Genomic DNA, 22,880 nt, shown 5'->3' with positions numbered 1-22,880 from the left:
ATTTTATCAGCTGCTCAATAGGTACATTTAATGAACTACAATCCTGGCAGGTTCTTGACTTGGGTAGGGATTAGCATTAAACTGGAAGAAAACAAAGCAATTTGCTGGAAAAACACATGACTGGAGCAAACTGGGATGGAGACCACTTCGACCTCCACAATATCATGGAAATGTGCAGCTGAACCCATAAAAAAAAGTCCACAAATATCCGAGATTAAAAATTTAAATCCCCCAAAGTCACCTTTAAGCAATCCTCCATTTATTTCCCATTAAAAACTCCTGGTTGTGTAAATTGGATTCAAATGAATGTATTTACATTTGCAGTAGGAACCTGAAGTCAAGCTGTCAAAATGTCACTCTGTCACTCATGTTTTCATTGCACCCCGTCACAACACTGAGACGTTTCCCCCCACCGCCTCGACAGCCTCCTTGGACACAAGGGAATGAGTGGCAGGAAGGAAGGACGGCTGCTGGGAGGGTGTCTCGTAAGGATGCTGTAGTGGAAAAGTGTTATTTGCCTGTGAATTCTGGCACGCCGGGCTCTTATTGTCATTGGCTTTCAGCCAAGCACCGCCAGGACACAAAAAGTCAATTTACGTCGGGATTTTCATTGACTCACTACCCCTCATTCCTCACGTTTTTGGGGCAACTTATTATGAAAGCTGGCACTGGCCATATGTGGAGTTTTCACATAAGCGTTCATCCTAATTAGCAGCATGCCAGGGTGGAGAGTAAATTACAGCGGGCCAGGATTGTGTTCGCTGTGAAAAATAGTGTGTTATTAATCTGGGACAATCTATTCTATGTCAAGGACTACATGACTCCTCATTTTCCTTAAAAAAAAAAAAAAAAAAAAAAAATGCCCATGGGGAAAAAACAGTCTTTAAAACCAAACAGTTTAGAGCCATAAAAGCCCGCTCTTCTAAGTGAAGTTTCTGAAGGCAGTAAAAATCTCCAGAATGAAAATAAATTCCAAGTAAGAGCAAGATTTACCACTTGAAGCTAAACATTCAAGGGAAAGCATCAGTAAGTTATTACTTTTCATTTTATAAGAGGATGCTAACAGTGCAGCAGAGATAACAACTACATTTACATCAGTCTCTATGTAAGGACAGGGCAATGATAAAAGGACCTCACCCCGTCTTTTTCTGTTTCTCCCCAAAAGACCTCTTTCCAGGATCTCTCTCTCCACACCTTTTGGGTAGCAGCTCCCAAATATTTTGGGATTGACTTTCCCTTGGGAAGACACGCTGGAGCTGCACGCGGGATGGTGAGAGGAGAGCAGCATTTTAGAGGAGACACCCACACAACCCAAGGGTAGAAACTCATCTTCTTTTTGGCTACTACCTGACAGATATTTTTGCAGGATCAAGCAACAAAATAACCACAAACTGATAGCGCTCCTAAACAGAAGTCAGTGCTAACTAAGCTGGAAAATAAATCTGCAGCTCTGAGCACCAATGACAAAGTATATGAGCTGCCGATGGAAGGAAAAAATGTCCAGCTGCACACGCACCCTATGGCATGGGCAAGGTCCAAGTCAGCCCACGGAGGCAAGAGATAAAATGGGCAATTGCATGGCTTCTGCTTGGCTAGGCTTCCAACCCAGGGAGCAGCAGGTCAATCTCTGGAAACAGGGAGTATATCTCACTTAGTCTGAGTAACATTACCTCTGGGAGGACAGCCGTGGAAATAAGGCACATTAATAGAAAAAGCAAAGCAAATGATGGCAAAGCTGGCAAACGACGCCACTTCCAATAAGACACAGGAGATGGACTAACCCCTACAGACCATCCCGCCGCCTGCAGGGTTTAATCTGTAATGAGCGAGTACCCGTGCGATGGGAGATCTCAGTTGCCTGTCATACACGGCTCTAGGGCCGGCCTTAATTCTTCCAGCCAGGTCTGGAAACCTCCCTGGTTTTGTAAACAAGCCTCTGCCTCTGGCAGGGAACACGACTGCAGTCAAACAGCACTGAGAAACACTTAAAAACACTGCCATATAGAAAATAAAGAATAATCTTGGGTCCAACCAATAGCATGAGAATTACGCTGATACCCCAAAGGATGTGCCTCAGGACCCTGGGTTCACTTGCTCTCGGGAAAACTGCCACCAAAGCCAGAATTGCTAGGATGGGGTAAGGTCTTCCAGCTCTTGCCTAGTGGGTTACCATGCCAGAGCAGCCTGCTAGCCTTTCTGGGCCCTATGTCATGAAGAAAATCTGGAAAACAGGATGCTTACAGCCTCCAAAACCAGGAGACAATGCAAGATATCTCTTAGGAATGACCTCTAAGCCCAGATTCTGATTTTTAAACATGGCTGTTCCCAATCCAGAGATGGAAGCACATCCCATGTACCAGAATATCCCATGTTTTACTAATGAGTATCAAAACAAAAAAATGCTTATTCTCAATACCATGTCTTGCCCTTTTCTCTAAACCATCTGGTTTGGACCCTGTCAGAGTCAGGAGACTGCATTAACCAGAGCTGATGTACTAACCCATCAATTCCACACTCCTCTGAGATGTTGCCTTCAAGCTCATTATCCAAAGCTCAAATTGCAAAGAATTAGGTACCTTCACTCTGCATACCAGCAGGAAAAGGAAGAAAAAAAAAATCAAATAAAATTCACAAGCTCACAATCTAATTAGGAAAAAAACTTCCAGTCCTGAAGCGTTTGTCAGTTTTTCATCCTGCAAAATGCATACTAATGCCCCCTCCCCTGCACGCTGCATGGGACTGCCATTACGCTGCTTCCATAACATGTCAGGAGTGATCAGCATTAGGCCTTCCTAATGTGTCTCAGAAACAATAGCAATTACGGAGTCGCCCATTCATATCTAAAGGCTTACCAGACTACAACTTCCCTCAGGAGGCTAAAGACATTTCATCGAAGCAATTATATTTATGTAGCATTAAAGTACTTCCTTTGAAGCCACGGCAGTTACCTTTCTGCATTAGAAGCAGAGCAGTAACGAGGAACCCTCTCACCCGATCCAAACTCCTCCAAGCGTCTTTTTTGCCTGTTTAACGATTGCTAACACACATACCTTGGGGTTTTTGCTGCCTTATTTTTAATGTTATTAAATTCCCTTACCCGAGGGATCTGACATGCAGATTGGAGCCTATTTGCATGACAAGGGACCAGAATGGAAGAAGCTCATCAGTTTATTCAGCTTTCCCAGCTCTCATCATGTCATCAAGGACCTTGCGATGTCTGGCAAGGCCGTGAAGCCCCAACTTTCAGCGTTTCACAGTTCTGTCAGCCTTAGCTCTCATTATGTTAAAAGCGAGATGTTTTCAAGGTTTTTTTTTCCTCCGCGGGTCACAAATGCTAGAAACATGACTTAAGTGTATCATAACAGCTAAAAGTCAATCAACAACCTAAAGGAACTAATAAGTTGTTATTTTTTAATATCAAGAATTCAGAACAAGTGTTATGATTTTGGGAGGGGAAAGGCAGCTCCACTCAGGTTTTGAATGCTGGAAGCTGACAATATAGTACATTATTTTCCACTTCCCCCCCCCGCCCCTTCCCACAGGAAGCCAAGTAACTCTCTAGAAATATTCCACCTATGAATTTCACAGTATGCATCGAAAAAACAAAACACGAAGCCTTGGCGTGACATCTCAAATCTCTGCCATTCAACAGCTGATCATATTCTCCCTTTGAGCTGCACCAGCTGCACCCCACCGGCACGCCTGGCTCGCGCGGGGCTGCCAGCGGCAAGTTCGGCGGCCGGGATCCCGGCTTGAAGAGGCATTTCCTTCAAAGCAAACGCTACACCTAGCTCTGGTACACGGGGAGGATTTTTATAGTACTTGAACCGCTAATAAGAGGAACGGATTCCTTGTGTTTGACCAACATTCCTTGGATCTGGGCTCTCCATCTTCCTTCCCGAGCTCTGCGTGTTGGAGAGCAAGAGCTATCACGACCCTGCACATGGGTGCTGCCCTGCTCAGGATCCCAAAAGGATCACACGTTCTTTTTGGGTAGGAAACCAGCAGCCTGGATTTTGCAGCTGGCAGAGCATCTTGCAGGCACGAAACCTAACCCCATCCCTCCTGTCCCCCTGGGTCCTTCTGGGGATGCCGCAAGGCTGGACCAGCTCCTGGCCACCTTGCCACTGTTGCAGCCAACTGTTGTACTGGCCTAAGGATGAACTTGTTGCCATGGCAGGAGTCAAAGCACGCATTGCCCTGCCGGCATGGCAGCGAGCGGCAGCACAGAGCGCCGGCTGCTCCTCCACAACGGCTTTTTGTTGTTCCTTTCTCACCGAGGCGGCCTCGCCACAATGAGCCCATCCTCTCGCCGTGCTGGAGCAGCCTGGCAAAATCCAGCTGACCGTAAAACACAGCAGCACCGTGGCCGAGGGCCCAACATCGCGCTTCTCTGCTGCAAACTCTGCCTCTTCCCTGCCTGCTGCAGGGCACAGCATGGGAAAGCAGACCCCACGGCACAAGGCGAGTGTCCCGCTGCAAAGACAAGACACAAAGGGATGCCAAAGTTCTGAGGCAGGAGCTCTGTCCAGTACAGTGAAGGAGATTTTAAGTGAAGGGAAATAGCATCACTCAAAAAGGAGGTTGTCTCCAGCTAATGCATTTCCTCACTGCTGCTGGGATGTTTGTCACAGGACAGGCTTAGCTCAGCTGCTGGGTAGTGCCTTTTAAAACTCCCTTACAGCTTTGATTAGCCTTGCTAAAACTAAGGGCATCTCTCATTCATACACTAATTAATGGCAGGCTCAGAAGAGGTTGGTATCCCTCATTGCTGCAGATTTTAACAAGGAGAAATACAAAGGTGGGCTTAAAAATAAAAGCAGTGCTCCTTCCTGAGCAGCGGTTTCAGTGCCTCGGAGATTACAAGCCAGCCCCGCTCTGTGTGTCAGCAAGCCTTTCCAAAATAATGAGCCTGCTTCCGTCCCAAGCAGCTCCTGTTGCACTGGAGAAATGAGCAGAAAGGTATTATGGGCTCACACTCACCAGATGGATGTCCTGCTTTGTTCTCCGCTTACAGAAAACCCTACACATACAGTTTGGATTATCTTCATTGTAATTCTAATCACCACCTCTCTGTAAGGGAGGGAGGGAGGGATCCTTGCCTCGGTCAGGAGAGCTAATTAAAAGTTGTGAGTCATCCAGACTTCTCTGCACATTGGAAATGCTTTTGGAAGATCAGGTAATCTCTCTTTCTTAGGGGAACCTAGTTAGCAAAAGAAAAATTAAGCAGGCTCCCCTTGGGCAGAGAGCTGTACGAGAACAAATCCCGCTTCCCCCGCAAGACGTGGCAGCATGAATCGCAGAGGTGCTTCAAACGTATGCAAACTATGATTTAAAACAGAAAGGCTTGTACATGTTCCCCAGCACAGAAACAGAAACACCACCTGTGTTCTTATACCCACGCTGGCTTTCAGAACTCATTGTCTAGGAGGCTTTCACATACAAATACGACGCAGGGACCTCTGTCTTCCTCTAAAAGAACTTCCGAACCCTCGAGCTCGTTCCTGGATGGTTGGGTACAAGCTCAAAGGTCTCAGAAAAGCCAGACCCACGAGGCTCATGAAAATCGACAGCCGGCAGCGACACAAGGTCCACACAGCGCCCCAACTCCTCGACCCCGATTAGCTGCAGAGCAATCGGCCACCGAGCAGCGTGCCTGGAGGGAACCGGCCTCCCCAGACCTGCTGCGGTGGGAACGAGCTGCCCGTGCTGGAAACAAGTTCTGACAGCTTCAAGTGGGGTCAGGGCCCCCCACGCCAGCTTGGCGCAGTCTGCGGGCGACGGGCCCCCAAACCCAAAGGGGCTGGGAGGAGCTGGGCAGCACCAATGCCTCCATCCCCAATCCCTGGGCATACAAAGACATCAAGAGAGTTGCTCAAGATCACACAGGATGGCAGCAGTGGAGCCAGGCTTCCCAAGGCATGAGCCACCACGCTGCTTCGGCTAAAATGGTCCAGCCTGAATCCTTAACGCTAGCAGCCAGGCTCTGTATTTAATATGTTGGCCAGTCCCTGTCATTTAGAGGTGCTGAGCACCTGAAGAGCCTGACTGAGCCCCCACAAAGGTCTAGAGCACCCATGGTTGTCCCAAGGGACAAGGAAGCTGTTTTCTCTTTGGCTACCATAAAATAATAATAATAAAAAGATTATCTTTGTAGTCATCCTCCAAATGACTGGTCCAGCATGCAAAGCGCCTCTTTCACCTGGGCAACAAGTGCTGCTGCTCTTCCTGCTCCTCACCACCGACAGGAGAGATCGGGCAGAGACCACTGCTGGGGTGGGGAAGGAGGGAGAAGGGGTCTAACTAACTGCATCCTCAGGGATGGCAAAACTCAGCTGCGTTCATACAACCGGGCAGCCTGTGCTGCCATCCCAGGCACCTGGCAATGCCCTGCAGAGCCATGGCAGGCCCAGGGCACGGCAGGCACGGGGCTTCTTGGGGCAGAGGGAGCGTAGCTAACGTGGCCCCACGTGTGCCCTGGAGCATCACCTCCACATCCCCCTTCTGCAAATGTCTCTCTAATGCAGCAGAAGAATTTAAAGACAGATTTTTCCCAATGGTCATAAAATGCCTCCAAGCGTTACTACCTATAGGCTCACTTAAAATACATTATTTTTATAAAGACTTTTTCTTTTCTCTTCCCCCCCCCCCCTTTTTTTTTTTTTTTGAGAGAGAGAGAGATCGAGCTGACCCCCTTGGGGCCCTGCCTCTCCTCTCCCTGGAGCATTAGGATCACTAATGAAAGACACAGTCGGGACTTTCCCTCCCATGCCTTTACACATTGCCGTGGGAAATCATGGTGAGCTGGATGTGGATGCTGCTCTGAGCAAATAAAATGCCTCGGCAAGTACTCTCACCTCGGCAGGAGCCGCCACGCCAGGGACCGAAGGGACACGGCCACATTGCTTGGCCATTCAGGGCAATGTCACTGCAGAGAGCTCAGGATGAGAGCAAACCTCTGGACCGAGGCTGAACGTCCAACTGCCCTCTGGGGAAGATGCTGAGCTGCAGGGAAAAAAAATGGTAATGGGCAAACCTCACCAAGGACCGAGGGGAAACAGGGGACTGCCGCTTCCACCTGATCATTTTGGAGGTTAGCTCAGTACCATAAACCTGTTTTGGTTCAAATCTATTTAGCCTTTGCTTCATGGGAACCCCACAGGTCCTGGAGAACCCTCTTGGCAAAAGGACACCCCAGACAATGTTCCTACCTTTCTGCCCAAGGCAAATCAAACCAAAAATAGACATGATGCATTTCTACCACCAAAATGATTTGCAAACTGATTTTAACTGGCACAGCCTGGGGATCTGGACATTTGCAACCAGCTCATCCCAAATACACATTAGCTCTGACTTGTTTTTGTCTGTGAAGACTTGGGCAAACCTGAATCACGTTTCTTCAACGATCAGTAAAGCCATGAACCCAACCTGTGCACACCTGGCTTTTCCTTGTCCCCTCCTGCTGCATCCATGACATCCCTGTTGACTGAAGTTCACTGTCCCCCTTCCCTCTTTGACACCTCCTCCAAATCAGCATTCCTCTGCAGTCTCAGCAAAGCAGTGCAATCCCTGGTAGAGCGAGCTACGGCCCGAGGTGAGGATGGGCATCACCCTGCCCAGAGAGGTGGACCGGGAGCACAGTGAACTGCGCTCAAAAGCCACCAGCCAATTTGCAGTGCCACGCTCCAAGAGGAGCAACACAACTGAAGGAACACAAGCTCCTGCTCTTGCTGCTGGCCAAAAGCATCTCGCAGGGATTAACCATGACTTGATCCGGCAGGTTTGCTGTCCCTGCCCCTCCTGGGCACAGCAGGCAGGAAAACACTTGGTTTTTCCTCGATGAATAAGCACAGAAGTATCGATCAAATGCAGCGGAGTACAATGCTGCAGCTGAAGTACGCACACACTGAGCCTTTTCTGCTACCGCAACACTGCCACTCATTTACACACCAGCAGCCTAAAACTATCTCTTTTGTACACCCAAATTGATCCTCACTCTTAATTAGTGCTCTCAGTTGCAGCAAAATTTCATTTGTTTCTTCCAAACGTGGCCTGATCCATTGTCCCTCTCCCGTGACCTATGAAAATTAGTCATTGAGCTCGGTGACAGTGGTAAGTGTGAAATGCAGCATCAAAGGGACATAATGGGGGCCTCTTAGGACTGACAAAAAAACACCATTAATCAAGGCATGCTCAAGTGGTGCCAACTTACCGAGGCATGTGAGTGGCACTGGTCCGAGTGCGGGCCCTCCCGTGGGGTGCAGAGGGATGTGTGGGCGCAGGAGAGCTCCCCGCCACCGGGCAGGCGGGTGTGTGCAGGGTCAGCTACCCCAGCATCGCTGCTCCCTGGGCAGACGGTCTCTGCTCTGCATGTCCCAAGGATTTGTCTACCCGCTTTCCAAAAGAGGTTGCAGAGCCATGCTTTTCCAGGCACATCCTTGGTTTAGAGAGTGTAGATGGAGCTTGTCTCGTGATATCCAATGCACTGCTTTAACTGTGTCCGTGGCCTCTCCTGCTGTCAGGAGCGATATATGGGACTCCACACCAGACCAGGAGGGAGATGTCAGCATCTCCATCTGTTTCCAGAGCTAACACAAGAGCCTGAAGGCTCCCAGAGCCAAACACATGACATTGTCCATCCAACAGCACCCTGCACTGACCCCACTGTGCAATCCCAGGACCAAGCTAAGGGGGAAGGCACAAACTGCACAGACAGACCAGAGTGATGTGGAAGCAGCAGCAAAATCACCCAGGGAATTATCCCAGGGATCAGGGCGTGAGAGCCCTAAGGAGTAACCTGTGCAGGTACAAAGCCAGAGCAGTCCCACAACTGGTGAGACAACAGCAGAGCAGCTGAAAGGGTAAGGGACCAGTTTTAGCTGGTGGGGGCAGAGAGAGTTTTAACATCAGAAAACCAAAGCAAAGGGGTAAACCTCTGCAAAATTCAAACCTCCGTAGCGAAGCAGTGTGTTTAAACCCTCTCCCGCAAATCCATGTCATTAAACAGAATAACTTGGACTCGGCAAATCCAAATGACTCTCACTTTCAAGGTCCTGCATTCAGGAGCCGACAATGGAGAACAATGAGGGAGAGAAAAAGCTGAGGATCTTGACGCCGCATTCAGAAGGCCATCTGGTCCGGCCAGCACAGCCAGCGCTGGGAACGGGCAGCGTTGTGGGTTGAGATTTAATCTGAGCCACTTATTGAGTGACCTCAGGCGAATCGTTTGACCTCCTTTTGCCTCAGTCAACCCAACTGTAAAATTGGGTTTAAAGCAAGAACCTCTCTGAAAACCATATGCTATGCCTAGGAGGAGTGGGAGCAGACTCCCTTCCCAGCAACAGGGCTGTGATGGTGGGTAGAGTCAAAACCGGAGTGGAAGAGGTGGTGCATGGAGCAGGGATCTGGCATCCTTCGGTGTTGGGGAGCTCTGGCTGACGGCTCTCCTGGGTCTCACCCTGCCATCCCCGGGAATGCAGCTTTGGCCCCTGTGTGTGGGCTCACCCGTAAGAGGGGATTTGCGAGGTCTGCCCTTGCTCATATCACTACTGCATCCAAAGGTCCCAAAGATTCAAAGCAGGGTGCCCAAATCCCGATCTCATAGCAGGCAGGCTGCTGTGGGCAGGGATCAGCACAAAAGACACAGCCCTGACAAAATCGGGTATCTTCCTCTGCAGCTTCTGCGCCCTTTTATTTATTTACGTGTTTGTTGTTTTCAGTAACTGTGGATTATAGCCGTGACCAGAGCTTCGAGGCAAACGCAGCGATGCTCTCCTTTAACTCGCCTGTTACCCACTAGATCAAGAGCATTGATTGCTCTGGTCAAATGCCCCTGAAAAATTGATTCCTACTCATAGACTTGCCAATGTACAGCGGCAAAAAAACAGCCCCCCCCCCTCACCTGGGCACCAGCCTTTCCCCAGCACTGCACACCCTTCACCTCTTGGCAGGCTTGCAGGGAAGCGACGGCGCAGGTGAAACACCATCCCCAGCTAATGCAAGTCCCCAGTAAACACAAAATAGCAACCTGCCCCCCTGCCAAGATGGTCACGGGGTGTGCAAACAATGGCACCGAGGCAAACCCATCCTGGGTTCAGAGAGGGGAAACTGAGGCACAGATGGGGTTACTGGCCACCCCATGGTGGCTGGCTCAGCCAGCTGGGACCCTTGCAGGGCAGTAGGAGAGTGAAAGCCATATATAACCATCATGCCATCAGCAGCCTGCTGGAAAAACAACCATATAACTAGTGGCATTACAAATCCTTAAGCATAAGTAAATAAAGAGCTGCTCTAGCTGACAGCACCAAGGAGATGCCGGGGTGATGACTGCAAGCAGAAGACTAAGGTAGCAGAGACCTGCCCTGGCCCCATGCTTCAAGGAGAGGCAGGAGCAAAGCAGCAGCCAGAGGAACAAGCAGCGTAAAAGCACACGAGGCTGAGCACCGCGCTGCCTCCGCAGAGCTGCCCGCACAGGTACCTGCAGAGCATCACCCTGGGTTAAAAACGCAGGCAGCGAACTCGGGAGCAGCCTCGTGCTGCAGGCACTGGCTGCAGAGATGTCAGAACTTCCTCAGCTGTTCTCCAAGAGTTAATTGAGACAAATAACTCAACGGTGCTACCATTAATGAAATTCTTCTGATATATTTCCCCTGAGCTTTCTATAAATGACTAAGTGACATTACTGCCTGCAGTGCAAACCCCCTATATGAGAGATAACATTGCCGGAGCTAAGGTTGGCGCATCTACGTTAGAAGCCTCACAGAGAAGTGCAAGATGATATTTAAATAACTATCACACTGCTAAGAAATGAGCAGCCAAAAGAAATATGGTCTTATAATGTGCTCAAGTCTCAGGGTGAATCCTGGCTGTTACATGCAGACACTGAAATGCAGTGGGTGGTAAGTGACAAACTCTTTTAATCCCGCAAATCTACTAAAATTCTCAGTCAAATCTCGCCGATCTCCCCCTGGTGACTCCTATATTTGTATATTTGTTTTGCAGCACACAGAGGGCCAAATACTGCAACAGTACAGATGTGAGAGGCAGCATCACATAAGCCAGCATATCCTAGAGGCAGCCAAAAGAGCTGATGGAAGGAAATAATCCACTCACCCATCATTTCCAGCCCCAGGAAACCTCTCTCACAGTATTTTTGCTTTACTTAATTTCTTTTTCTTTCCTATTTTTTAGTAATTCCTCATGGGTATTTTTCCCTTCTGAGACCAACTGCTACAAGCCCAGAACTTGGTATGGGTTTACTAAGAGCCGTGAGCATTCAAAGCACAGACAATAAAGAAACATCACTGGCATCAGAACTGAGCCCTTATGCTCAGCATTTGAGAAGAAAGGGCATTAAATGTAAACAGAGCCACAACTGAAGGAAAAAATAATCTTGTTTGTGGATGGAGGAAACTTGGCGTGCAACACCAGGGTTTAAACAGCAATAAAATGCAAGCCACCATTAGCCAAAAGTTCCTGGGAGTAACAGGACGACTTCTCCAGAGCCGCAAACCGACACCAGGGCACTTGCTTTAAAAGCATACCTTTACCTCCAGCACGTGTTTCGCACCACTAAAATGTGTCATCACAAAAGTATCCCGCTCCCGACCGCAGAAACAGGCTCACTCGATCTAAGCACAAGCGATAGGTTGGGCTCTGCTGACAATACGGATACTTTACACGCACAAGAGAAACCAACACCAAACCCACGTGTTTAAGGTCTGCCTTGATGTTTTGAGCTGAGACTCGCAATCTGCATCCAAACAGTGGCATTGCCCAGGAAATACCTTGGTGACAACTTTGGTGCCACCTTATTTAAATCTTAATTTAAAATGCTAACTTCATAATGAGTGGAACAAAACTGTGTAAAAACATTTCCCACTCTAATCCTGGTTTGATCCCCCCAGTATGGCCTTCTTTTGTAATTACATCCCTTTGTGATCTCACTCTAATGCCTTGTATTGTGACCCATAAAATAATCAGCCCCCTTTGTCTCTCCCTAATCCTTTTAGACTTCCTTCTTGTCTCTACACTCTTATAAATGCTGCCATTATTTGGGCTCAGCAGCTCTTCCCACCACCCCAGAGCCTGGAAAGGGGGCTGCAGGTTAAACCCTGAATATATTCTGTGCAGAGGAGCTGAAACGATGGGAAGATCTTTCCTGCTTTAAAAACCCCACAAGTCCCAACCTCCTCCCCTAACCACACAGCTTGGCAGGGAAAACAACTTGCAGGCATGCATCCAGACCTCTCCCCCTTTTATACTTTGCAGATGACCTTGAGACCCTTGGCCTGGAGGTCACAGCAGCCAGCGTGTTTGTGGGGAGAGCATGCTTGGCCCCAGGCTGGGCGAGAGGCGCTGCTGCTGCTGTCTGCAGGGATCAGTGCAGAGGAGAGGCGTAACATCCGCCTTGCCAGGGCTATCCACCCTTCCCTCCTGCCAGCAGGGTAAGTGCCACGGATGCCCAGGCACAGTGGGATGGAGGAGAGGGATTTGGGGCAGGATGTGGAAGGGAAGGGGCTAAGGCAGCAGGGAAGGGATGCACAGTGCTAAGCTCGGCTACAGAACAGTCCCCCTGCAGCAAGACACAATGAGAAAAGCATCTTTACACGCCCAGATGTCTCCAGAGCTATCCTCAGGTCCCACAGTACTTGGGCAGGTCCATTTCGCCAAGCTTCAAGAAACCTCTTTGGCTCGAAGTTGCACAATTGACTGACTTTCTCTCTTTCCTGATTTTTATAGCACCAGATCAAACAGGGAAAATTGCTACTCTCAAGCCGGATGCGTGCAGAGCCTGATCCGATACCCAGTTTGATGGTGATTTCCAATTAGTGGTAACTGCTTGTTATTGAGTGATATAATCAATGGGTCTTACTCCACCGGCCGGGCAGTGATTTATGATGATGTGGAGCCAGCTCCATCAAACTACAGCATTGGCAAAAAAGGGCTGGAAGTGCCATGAGGCAACATGATCAGAGTCAAGTAAGGCCAAGTTAAGCAAAGGGTGGTGATGAGAAGAAAGGCGGTTGCGTTTTGGGGAGCTCGCCTTCCGAAGGAATGGACTCTAGCCGTTACTGTTGCTCAGAGGGTATCTTCCTCCACCGACAGCAAAGCTGTGCATCAGCTTCTGGCATGCGCAAGGGAAATACAGCTCCTCAAAGAGACCCGCAGAGACACAGCCAAGCAGTGCCTCCAGAGAACGCTCTGCTTATGAAACTGATTTTAATTAAGACAGCTCAGAGTCATGCAAAATTATGAAACTGTCATTAGGAGAAAGAAAAGATCTGTATTCAATAACCTGATCAGATTATAAAAACATGTTGCATTCCACAACCTTTTAAACTAACACTCCAGGGTTTGAACAGACGCAGAAACAGCAAGCGAAAAAATTCCAACCAGCATGTTAGGCAGAGGGTGGAGATGCCGAGGGCCTCCGCTCAACTCAGTCACGCGTAGGCTTCTTGCACACTTGTACTCGTTCAAAAGAAGGTTACGCTAGAAAAATATTATCAGTGTGTTTAGTACCTGAGCTGCCAATCGACAAACCAGCCAAGATCCACTTCCCTCCGCTGAGCATCTCCGGTTAATAACGACGACATACAGAAATTCCCCTGAATATTAGTTAAATAAATGTAACGAGTCAATTTTTAGGAGGAAGGTTTTAAGAAGTGCCCGCTCCGTGAGGGAACTGCACGCACCTCAAGCCCATCAGGGCCGCACGCGCAGCGGCTGAGAGCAGCATGTTCTTCCAGTTAAATTTTACTCAATGCCAAGCGTTGAAGTAAATTTGAAACATAAAAATACGATATCCAGCCCACATTTCCTGAATGCAAATATGTACATTCCTCCGAGCCAAGAAGATTATATTCCAAGCAATAATACAAAGCCAGGGTCTGTAACGGTGATATGAGACTAACGGCCTGCCTTTGAAGACAGCGGAAAGTGCAGCAGAGCTCTCGAGGGGCTCCGGCCTGTCAGATCCCTTTTATTCCTCAGTAGCACGGCCTTGATCAACTTTCAAGATTTTTGTTTGCGAAAGGTTTTTATTTCTCCTTTGCTTTTGTGTTCAGATGTCAGGCTCAGAGGGTAGCAGAGATCAGCGCTGGGATGAGGTTTTACCCACCGGCAGTATTTACTCTGCTTCGCAAAGGTCTGCTTAGCACTTGGGGTTTTTTTTTTTCCCCTTCCAGGCAGCCAGCACCCATTTCTTTGATGCAATGGTCCCCTCATCCCCAAAATGGGGATAATCACCCTCCTTCTTTGTTTGACTTGCTTATCGGAACTTGGGGCAAGGAAAACTGCTATTACTTATGTGTAACCACCCTGAGACATGGGGGCTCAAGGGTACAACTATGATTCATTCTTAGGAGATTTCATCTATGCTTAAGCCGAGTCCTAAGCGCAAGTGCATGCTCCTGCAGTTCAGGCACAGCAGGGGAGCTCACCCTGAGCAGCAGGTTACATTTGCCAACAACATCCCATTTTATTCCCATTATCAGCAGGCACCTGTGGCATCGAGGCCAGGTGCCCCATGTTTTGTGCTGGCTTCACCCAGACTTTTTCTCCGGCCTGGCAAGAAACCAAGCCAGAACAGAGACCAGAGCATTTTCAACCCGATCCCTTTTTCATTTTGATTCACACTAAACTACGGCTACAAAAGGAAATGCTATTCAGGGACACACAGCACATCACATACATATTGATGGAGGAGCCGAGATAACAGTGTTTATTGACAATCCACTATCCCAAAGGTAATTCCTCCAGCTCTCACGTCTCCTGTTTACGGGTCCGAGAAGTTTGACATTGTGCTTGTGCGTCAGCCAGCTCCCGGCTCATAAATGCCAGAGCTGTTCACCAAAAGTGCTCCAAGGTTTAGCACCACAAGACTGACAAGTTTGAGATCCAGCTGCTAATCTGGCACGGACCCAAAGCCCTTGGCTCCTGGACAATGTCACTTCTTACACCACTGAAAAGCTAGGTTTGCAGATGGCCACTTCATGCACTCGGGGATTGTTACACACAAGGGCTGGAGTGTTCCCTTGGTGGGCTGCCAGCCGGCCCCGGCGCTGCGGGGAGTGGGCGGCAGTGCTCCAACAGGCCCCCCAGTTCGGGGAGTGCGGCCAGGGAACCCTGGCCCCAGACTTTGCCATAGGCTTTTCCTGCTTTGCACCAAAAAATCACGGTGTGATTTACAAATGCAACAGAAGCGATAGTAAGTTGCTTGCACAGAAAGAAGAATGGTAGCCATTGCCCAGACAAGTTGGAGAACCCTTCAGTAAAACTTATTTAACCAGGTCTCAGGGCCATACCAGACGCCCATCCTCATACCCATATATAAATTACATATATAAATTTATATATAAATTACACCCATATATAAATTACAACCAGAAGCAGCAACTTCTGGTTGAATGCAAAAAGGATTAGTGGCTGCACCCCCAGAGCCCACAGAGAGCCTGTGGGGAAAGCTGGCCACCAACTCAACGGGGGCAGAAACCACCAGGACACCTCAGGTCTGCCAGCAGTCCCGGGACAACCAGAGCCAGCAAGGGGAAGCCCAGCAGCCTGCGTGGCAGGAGACCCAACAGGACCAACCGCTCCGGCCATGGCAATGCAACGGGCTAAGCTGGGTACTGCGCAGGGCTGGAGTCACAGCCTGCCCCGTAATTCTTCCTCCCCCAGCTTTAAATTTCGTTCCCTCGCTGACATTTTCATCTCTTTCCTCCTCCAGGCTCCCCCACCAGACAATCAGTCTGGTGTTGTTAGCCTTGCCCCCAAAGGCGCTGCCACTCTGGGTAGTAAATAAGACCTTGCTGCCTCCACACTGCCTGCCTTCAATAACAAAATGACAGAAACCATGACCTTCAGAAGGTCTTTGCTTATGTTTTGGAAAGCGCTGCCTGCCGAGTAGAGCCCAGACGAGCTGCAAAGCAGAGGGGCTTCCAAACTGACCACAGGAGATACACAAACCATGGACTATTTCACTGTATGACTTTAACATAACTTACCCCTCCAATCCAAGACAGAGAATTTACTAGGTGGCAGCTTTAGTTTTCTCCCCCTGAGAAGGCTAATTAGCTTTTCTTTCACACCTGGACAGCTACGCAGTTTAGATGCCAGCCAGATCCCCACACCAGCTCCACGTTCTTTTTTCTCTTTCCCCTCTTTTCCCTCCCTGAACACCCAGCACCCACCACACCGCCCTCCTGCTTCCCAGCAAAGCCAGGGCCCCTTGCGGGATTGCCCCATGAGGTGCAGATGCAACGATGCCCATACTTACTCGCTGCCTGAATCCTCGCCTTCCGGCTCACCACCAGCCCGTAGTGGTTTTGCGCCATGCAGTCGTACTCTCCTTCATCCGAGGACCCATCTCCCCGGACCCTCTGGAAGCGGGAGACGTAGAGCGACCCGTTGGCCAACATGAAGGCATTCTCACTGTCCACGATCATCACGCCATTCTTCCGCCACGTGATGGTGATGGGCTGAATGCCCTCCACCTGGCAGTAGAGGATCAAGGGTTGCTCCTGCACAGCTATGTCATCACTAGGCTCCACAACGAACGCCAGCTCGGAGGAATGGCCAAAATCTAAAATGAAGAGATAATGACAGAGTCAGCAGCGTGTCCACAAACAGCAGCAAGAACCCAGTGCTAAGGCAGCTAATGGGATGGTGAATGCGTTTTGGATATAGTGGGCTACACTGGGGCTACAGGGTGCAACTGTTTTGGAGAAACACAGACCCCTTGGGCATGCTTTGCCTCCCAGGGCTTTGTTATCAGAATCTCGAGGCGCATCTGCCGAAGGCACAAACAGGCACAGACCTGCAAGGCTACGTCTGGAGACTCCACTGAGGGGGACAGGCAGACATACCCCTTCGGTGGCTTGCCAAACCCCAACTCCACTTCATACCCCACTGAAGACTGCCTCTTCACCTCCCTTTGCAGGAAAACAGCCATACACAATAAAAACTTGCTCAAGCATGGGGCAGCGCTTACTTCACATCAGCCATTCCCAGCCCCAGGAGCAGTTTACACCAGTTCAAGAAATCTGCTCCCAGGCGGGGAGGGGGCTGCGCCATGGCACAGCCCCATTAGCAGCACAGCCGGCGGGGGTGAAGAGGGGGTTCGGCAGCTCCCGATTCAGACCATATTGCCACCGGCATCTTCGTGACACTTCTCCCGCTTGGCAGAGCAGGAGGCTGTTTGCCTCTCGCGCGTAACACATGCCCTTCTGTCGCTTTGGTCTCTCTCGCGCTGTAACAGGCAAAGGATGGTGCTATTCAGTCCTTAATGAAGAACAAGTTAAGCACCGAAATACAAATGCACAATGTTCTGGCTCAGCGACACAAAAGGTTTCTTGCAAAGCAATTACGCTAAACGAGGTCCAGGAGAGATAAGTTACTGCAGAATTTGTACCAACAATAGGCAAACCCTCGCTTCCCATCGTACAGATACATACTAATTTACTTCTTTTGCCAACAGAGCCTTTAAACACTACATCTTTGGCATGTTATGCTTCACTTGGTCCAGCACACCTTTTTAGGGTATAATTTGCCCTAGTCATGATTAGACCCTACAGAAGACAACAGAAATAGAGCTATTGTTTCAAGATTAGCCCAAAATACATGCTGACATGAAAGACAAAAAATGACCAAGAAACAGGAGTCATATAAATATCTGAAGGGTGTAAATGCAGGGATGAAGATGAATTTTGTTTTTCTTTTAAAGAAGAGCAATGGAGAAGAAATCCCAACAGAGTAAGAAAACTACAATTTCATCCAAATATAGGGAAAGCCTTTCTAACGATTATCTTGTGCGGCAGCCCCTCGATGGGTGGAGGTTTCCAGCTGCTGAAACCTGCGATACAGCGTCTCCCCTCTCTCACGGGCTCAGGGGGGACCAACTCCACAGCTGCTCACAGAATTGGGACGCACGTGGGCAACTTCTCTTGGCAAACACCAGCCCAGCACAGTCTTTGTAATGCCTGTCCCTAATACAGATCCCACCGCACTAGGCTCAAAGTCAGAGCGAAGGTCAGATTGTTAATGCATGGTAAAAACAAGAGATGAGAAGAGGCAGTTATCCTAAAGAAAAAGAAGGGGGAAAAAAAGTCTGTCTTTTCTGCTCTGCAAACCCAGTGAGATTTTTTCCTTCTTTCTGTAAATCCCCATTGCTTTCTTCAGCAACTTAAATTGGATTATGGGGGATAAACATTGAGTGCAACCTGAGCCGAGGCAGATGGACGGAGCAGACAAAGAAGGCAGGGGTAGCGCATGGCAGGTCAAAGGTACTGCTGTCAAGGTATGAGTGTGTGCAGGGAATGGACAAACTCTACTTAGTGACAGACACCTAAAACACACACTTTATTAACCCATTAAGTCTTAAAATGCCAGGCTAGCTCCAGCCATCTCAGTGATCTATCACTCACCGTGGCTTCTTTTTTATGAGATAGCCCTGGGGTCCTCTCAGCAAGTTAGACTACAGCCAGCACAAACCCATCAATTACTCTTTTCTTTGGTGAAAATTAAGGAATTAGATGAATGCTCCACATTTTTCTGCAAAGTGGCCAGAATCTCAACACCACCTACCACACCGGGGCCCATTCCCTGCACGGGCACTCCTGGGAACTAAGTAGGATAAGCACCCTTGTCCTGACTCCCCACTGAACCGAGGGGGACTTCTGACTCCAGAAAGACTGAACAAGATTTCAGGATTTAGCCTAACAGGCAAACAGAAAAAAATCCCTAATGAAATAAATGCCCCATCTTCCCCCAGCTCCCCTGTACTCTTAGATAAAACAGCTTATTATTAGATGTACAATAAAAGGAAGAATCAACATAATTACATGCCCTTCCCACAATAGCTGTCATTACAATAACCATCATTAAGGCCTGTGATTGGAGATAATCATGTTTACCTCCATAAACATTCGGTCTGCATCCTAACTCCAGGCTGCGCGAGCAGCAGAAGTGACGACACTCATAATTAGGGGACCAGTGCCCTCAGACGCACGCCGGGGTGGGGGCAGACACTAGCTGGTCCTGGGGTCTCTTGGGGCTGTAGTCAAGAGGGGGATTGTGTGACACTGTGCAGTGGACAGTGTGCAACTGGTTTGTAACCCACAGACGCCTCACCATGTTCAGAAGCACCCAAATTCCTCCTCAATGGATGCTTTTTTTGTAGGAAGCTTTTCTGACCTTAAAGAAATCCCACTGCCACTTTCCCGGGGCTTCAGGGCCACATAGCCAAAAAAACGGGCACATGGGGAGAAGCAAGCCCAGCCCATCTGGGGATGTGGAAGAAGCCAAGCTCCATCTTTCACCCCAACATGGCCTTTCCATGCAAACTCAGCCAAAAGTCTCTCTTCTCCCCCGATACTTAGATGCTGAAAGACGCAGAGAGGCATACTCCTTTCTCTGGCACCATGGGCACATTAGACCTCCTATAGCTGCCTATCTGCATCATTAAATAGCTAGATCTGAAATTGCCTTAAAAAACTGAGCTTTGGTCCTCAAAGGCCTCGGTATCCCACTCTGCAAAAACCACAGGCTCTGTTTTCCATGGGGTAAATGTCTGAGTCTCACAAATAGGTAAGTCATTGGTGGCAAAGTCAGCAAGAACCAAGCTTGCAAGCTGACCTAAGCGTGTTTCTGCACCACCGTGGCTCTGCAGCCCAGCAGGTCCCCAGCATGCAGCAAGCTCCAAGGAAGCAACCATGGGCTCTTCCCCAGCCAAAGGTCACCTTGAAGCCAGCACTATTCCCTACGGTCCTCAGCCTCGTGGCCTGATTTGGAGGCACAGAGTGGGCTTGGTGAGGACAATCAATGGTGTGCTTCTACAGGGCATCACGGAGGTTCCTGTAGGTTTTCTCAAAAAAAAAAAAAAAAAAAAAAAAAGAGATGAGGCCCTGGGATACTGCACACTGTCAGGAATGGGTATGAGAAACTGGTCCACAAACAGCCCAACCTAAGATCCACAGGGCCAATGGAGAGCCGTTCTGGAGAGAACTGGGTGCAAGGCATGGTAGAAAGCTTATACCTTCTTCATCCCGTTCTAAAGACAACCCCCCCTTCATCCATTTGGCTGTAACCATGGCGCTATTTGCATTAGAAGCGGTTTTCAGGGATTGGGCTTCAGACAGGGACATTGGGATTTGGCCTTCCAAGACTGGCACTGTAGGGCTCCAACTCTCAAAGGCAGATTCTGAATGCAGAGCTTCCCTGGGATGCTCGGGATGAGAAACAAAAGGACAAGGACACCCACAGAGGAATCTCCACGGCAGGACAAGAAGGGTCCTGGAGTTTGCTCTAGAGGTCAGCTCAGACGGGTCAGAGGGAGGACCCACACAAAGCAAGGAGGTAATGGGGGAAGAGAGGGACCCGGCTCCGTTAGCATAAATAACTGATTGGAGTTAGCAGCGAGGCACAGGAACGATGCTGCAAAGTTGGAAGTAAACGACACTCCAAAGGCACATGGAAACAGTAAAAGTGCAATTAATTGAGAGAGACAGAGAGGAAATCGCCGAGGCCGTGCACACTCACTCAGGGAGCCTGAAAGGCCCATCCCTCTCCAACTGCTGGCTGCGTATCCAAACCCAGCTCATCCCACACAACGTCCCGGGTACCGCCCGAAACAGGCTGCGAGGCAATGTGGCTCACAGCCACTCTCTGCTCAGCCCACGGCAGCTTGAGTTTGTAGTTAGAGGCAGGGGAGCTCAACAGACCGCTTGTCTCAGCGCCGGGGAGCGTGCGAGGGAAAATTGCTTTGCTTTCTGCAAAAGGATGGAGGAGGAAGCGTTATTAGCTCTGACATAAAGGCCACAAGAAAATTATTGGAATCCTCATTCTACAAGTCTCCTTTTGAGAAACATTTACCATCTCCCTGAGCAATACAATATGTGACTATATGTGCAAATATTTAACAAAAACTACTTCCCCTATTGATCAAGCAGACAGGCATACTCAGAGAAACCAATTAGCACTTGTGCTTTTGAACCAAGAGATTTATTTAGCGCTGAGAGAAAGAACTTCGAATTAATGGGAAGCTTAAAAGACACTTTGAAGTACATTTAAAAAAAAATAAGTTTAATTATTTTTTACTTGACACTGTGATTCATGTTCAAAGCTTCAAAAGAACTTGCTCATACCCTAGCATTGTCCTTTTCCATTTGGGAAACCCAATTTCAGCTTTCCCTCCCGAGCTTCTGAAAAATACAGCAGCTAATCTCACCGCTTTAATTAGTGCTGACATCCATCGCAAAGGACCTCAGTCACATCACGGCTCATCCTCCTGGACCCCGTCCAGACCCACCGCCAGCAGGGCCATCCCGGCCCCGGGAGCACGTGGTCCCGACAGATGAAGCCCGTATTATTACTCCCATTCTAGACAGGGAACATTAATCACAGAGAGATGAAATGACCTGCCAAGGGCCCGTTCTGAGCTCGTGGCAAGGCGAGATATTGCAGGAGCACTCAGATCCACCCTGCTCTTCCTGGCGCAGCATCACTGGGGGCACCAGCGGGGAGACTGAGGCAGCCCCAGCTTCTCTCTCATCACACCAACAGCACATTCCACCTGCAAACTGCATCTCGTGAGCAGAAACTTGCCCCCTCCTGATTTACCGTGTTCATTCCCAGCATAACACAGCATAAATCAGCAGCGACCCACTGGCGAGCCTTACCATCACCACGAACAGCCACTCCAGTCCTGCTTCAATAAAGCCAAAAGAAGATTCCCCTGGAGTCCCACGAGCCCAGGACCAGAGGTTTTTATAGTGGGATGCAGGTTAATATCAGGACCAAAAACCTGGGTGTGGGTTGGGACAGCCCTACAAAAAATGGCTCCTGTTTTTTCAGTAGTGTGGGTTGTTTTTTTTTTCAAACCCTTCTGCAAATGGGAGAATATGGAAAGAAGAGATATCTGGACCTGAAAGATATTCTCCAGCAGATTAAAACAGGTTTCAGGCTGATAAAATTGGCAACCCAAAAATCCAGCTGGTGCTCCCTTAAATCTCCTTGAGGCTGACCCAGACCCTATGCAGAAAAGCACTACACTGCAGTAAAGTGCAAATTGGCTCTTTAGGGCATCCAGAAAAATTTACATTTAAAGAAGAGGAGAATAGGCTCTAACAGGCTCAACATCTTGCTGGCAGTAAAGTTTACTAGCTCAGAATTTTTTATTCCCTTTCCTTTTGGACAGGACATTATATAAAGCGATTTTTCCATCAGGGCACATAAACCACATCCACTCATTAAGCAATTGCAGGAGGTCTCTGTCAAGGATAACGCAACCTCTCGGCCACCTGATGTGGAGCCCAGAGACATGCCCAGCGTTGCTGCCCTCGCTGGGAGCACAGATTTTAGCCGAGGTAGGCAAACACAGCCCAAAGAGCAAGAGAAATGGCCCCAAATAATTTTCAGATGTTCAAGACCGGACTGGGCAAATCCCAGGAGGTCGCTTGTTAAACACAGTGTGGAAGCTGGAAGTGTTCACAGCACAAAGACCCTTTCCAGGATGAGCTCCGAATTCTCGTGGGCTCCCCCATCTCTGAAGGAGGCAGGGTGAAACCTGTTGGTATAGCTGGAAAGGGCAAAGACCTCTTCCGAGTTAATCACCCCACAGTAGCTCCATCCATGGTGAGGCATCCAGAGAGCACGGCAGCAAGCCGAGCGTAGGATGTGTTGTTGTTTGCATTCCCCACGTGTTTCGCAGCCCTGACCAGATCACAGTCCTACCGCAGAGGCCATCAGCGATACAAATACGGAGCAGGAAAATATCGTGCACGAGAGGATGACAAAGGCAGCGGCCAAGATGGGAAATGCTGTGTCCAGACCCGGGGTTCCCCGCAGGCGTCAGCCCCCCAGCGCCGCTCTAACGACAAGCA

General features: G+C 49.1%; 1 protein-coding gene across 1 annotated transcript in view; it reads right to left on the bottom strand.

The window, feature by feature from the left end:
• IGDCC3 (immunoglobulin superfamily DCC subclass member 3) overlaps positions 1–22,880 on the bottom strand; it is a 112,373-nt gene that overhangs the window by 84,474 nt on the left and 5,019 nt on the right. The window contains exon 2 of the mRNA XM_064456083.1: positions 16,280–16,585. Within this exon, the coding sequence (XP_064312153.1) occupies positions 16,280–16,585 (306 nt within the window). The remainder of the gene's footprint in view (positions 1–16,279; positions 16,586–22,880) is intronic.

This window comes from Phalacrocorax carbo, chromosome 7 (genome assembly GCF_963921805.1).
Source record: "Phalacrocorax carbo chromosome 7, bPhaCar2.1, whole genome shotgun sequence".
Classification (NCBI taxonomy): Eukaryota; Metazoa; Chordata; class Aves; order Suliformes; family Phalacrocoracidae; genus Phalacrocorax; species Phalacrocorax carbo.
This window is presented reverse-complemented; position numbering and strand designations above follow the sequence as displayed.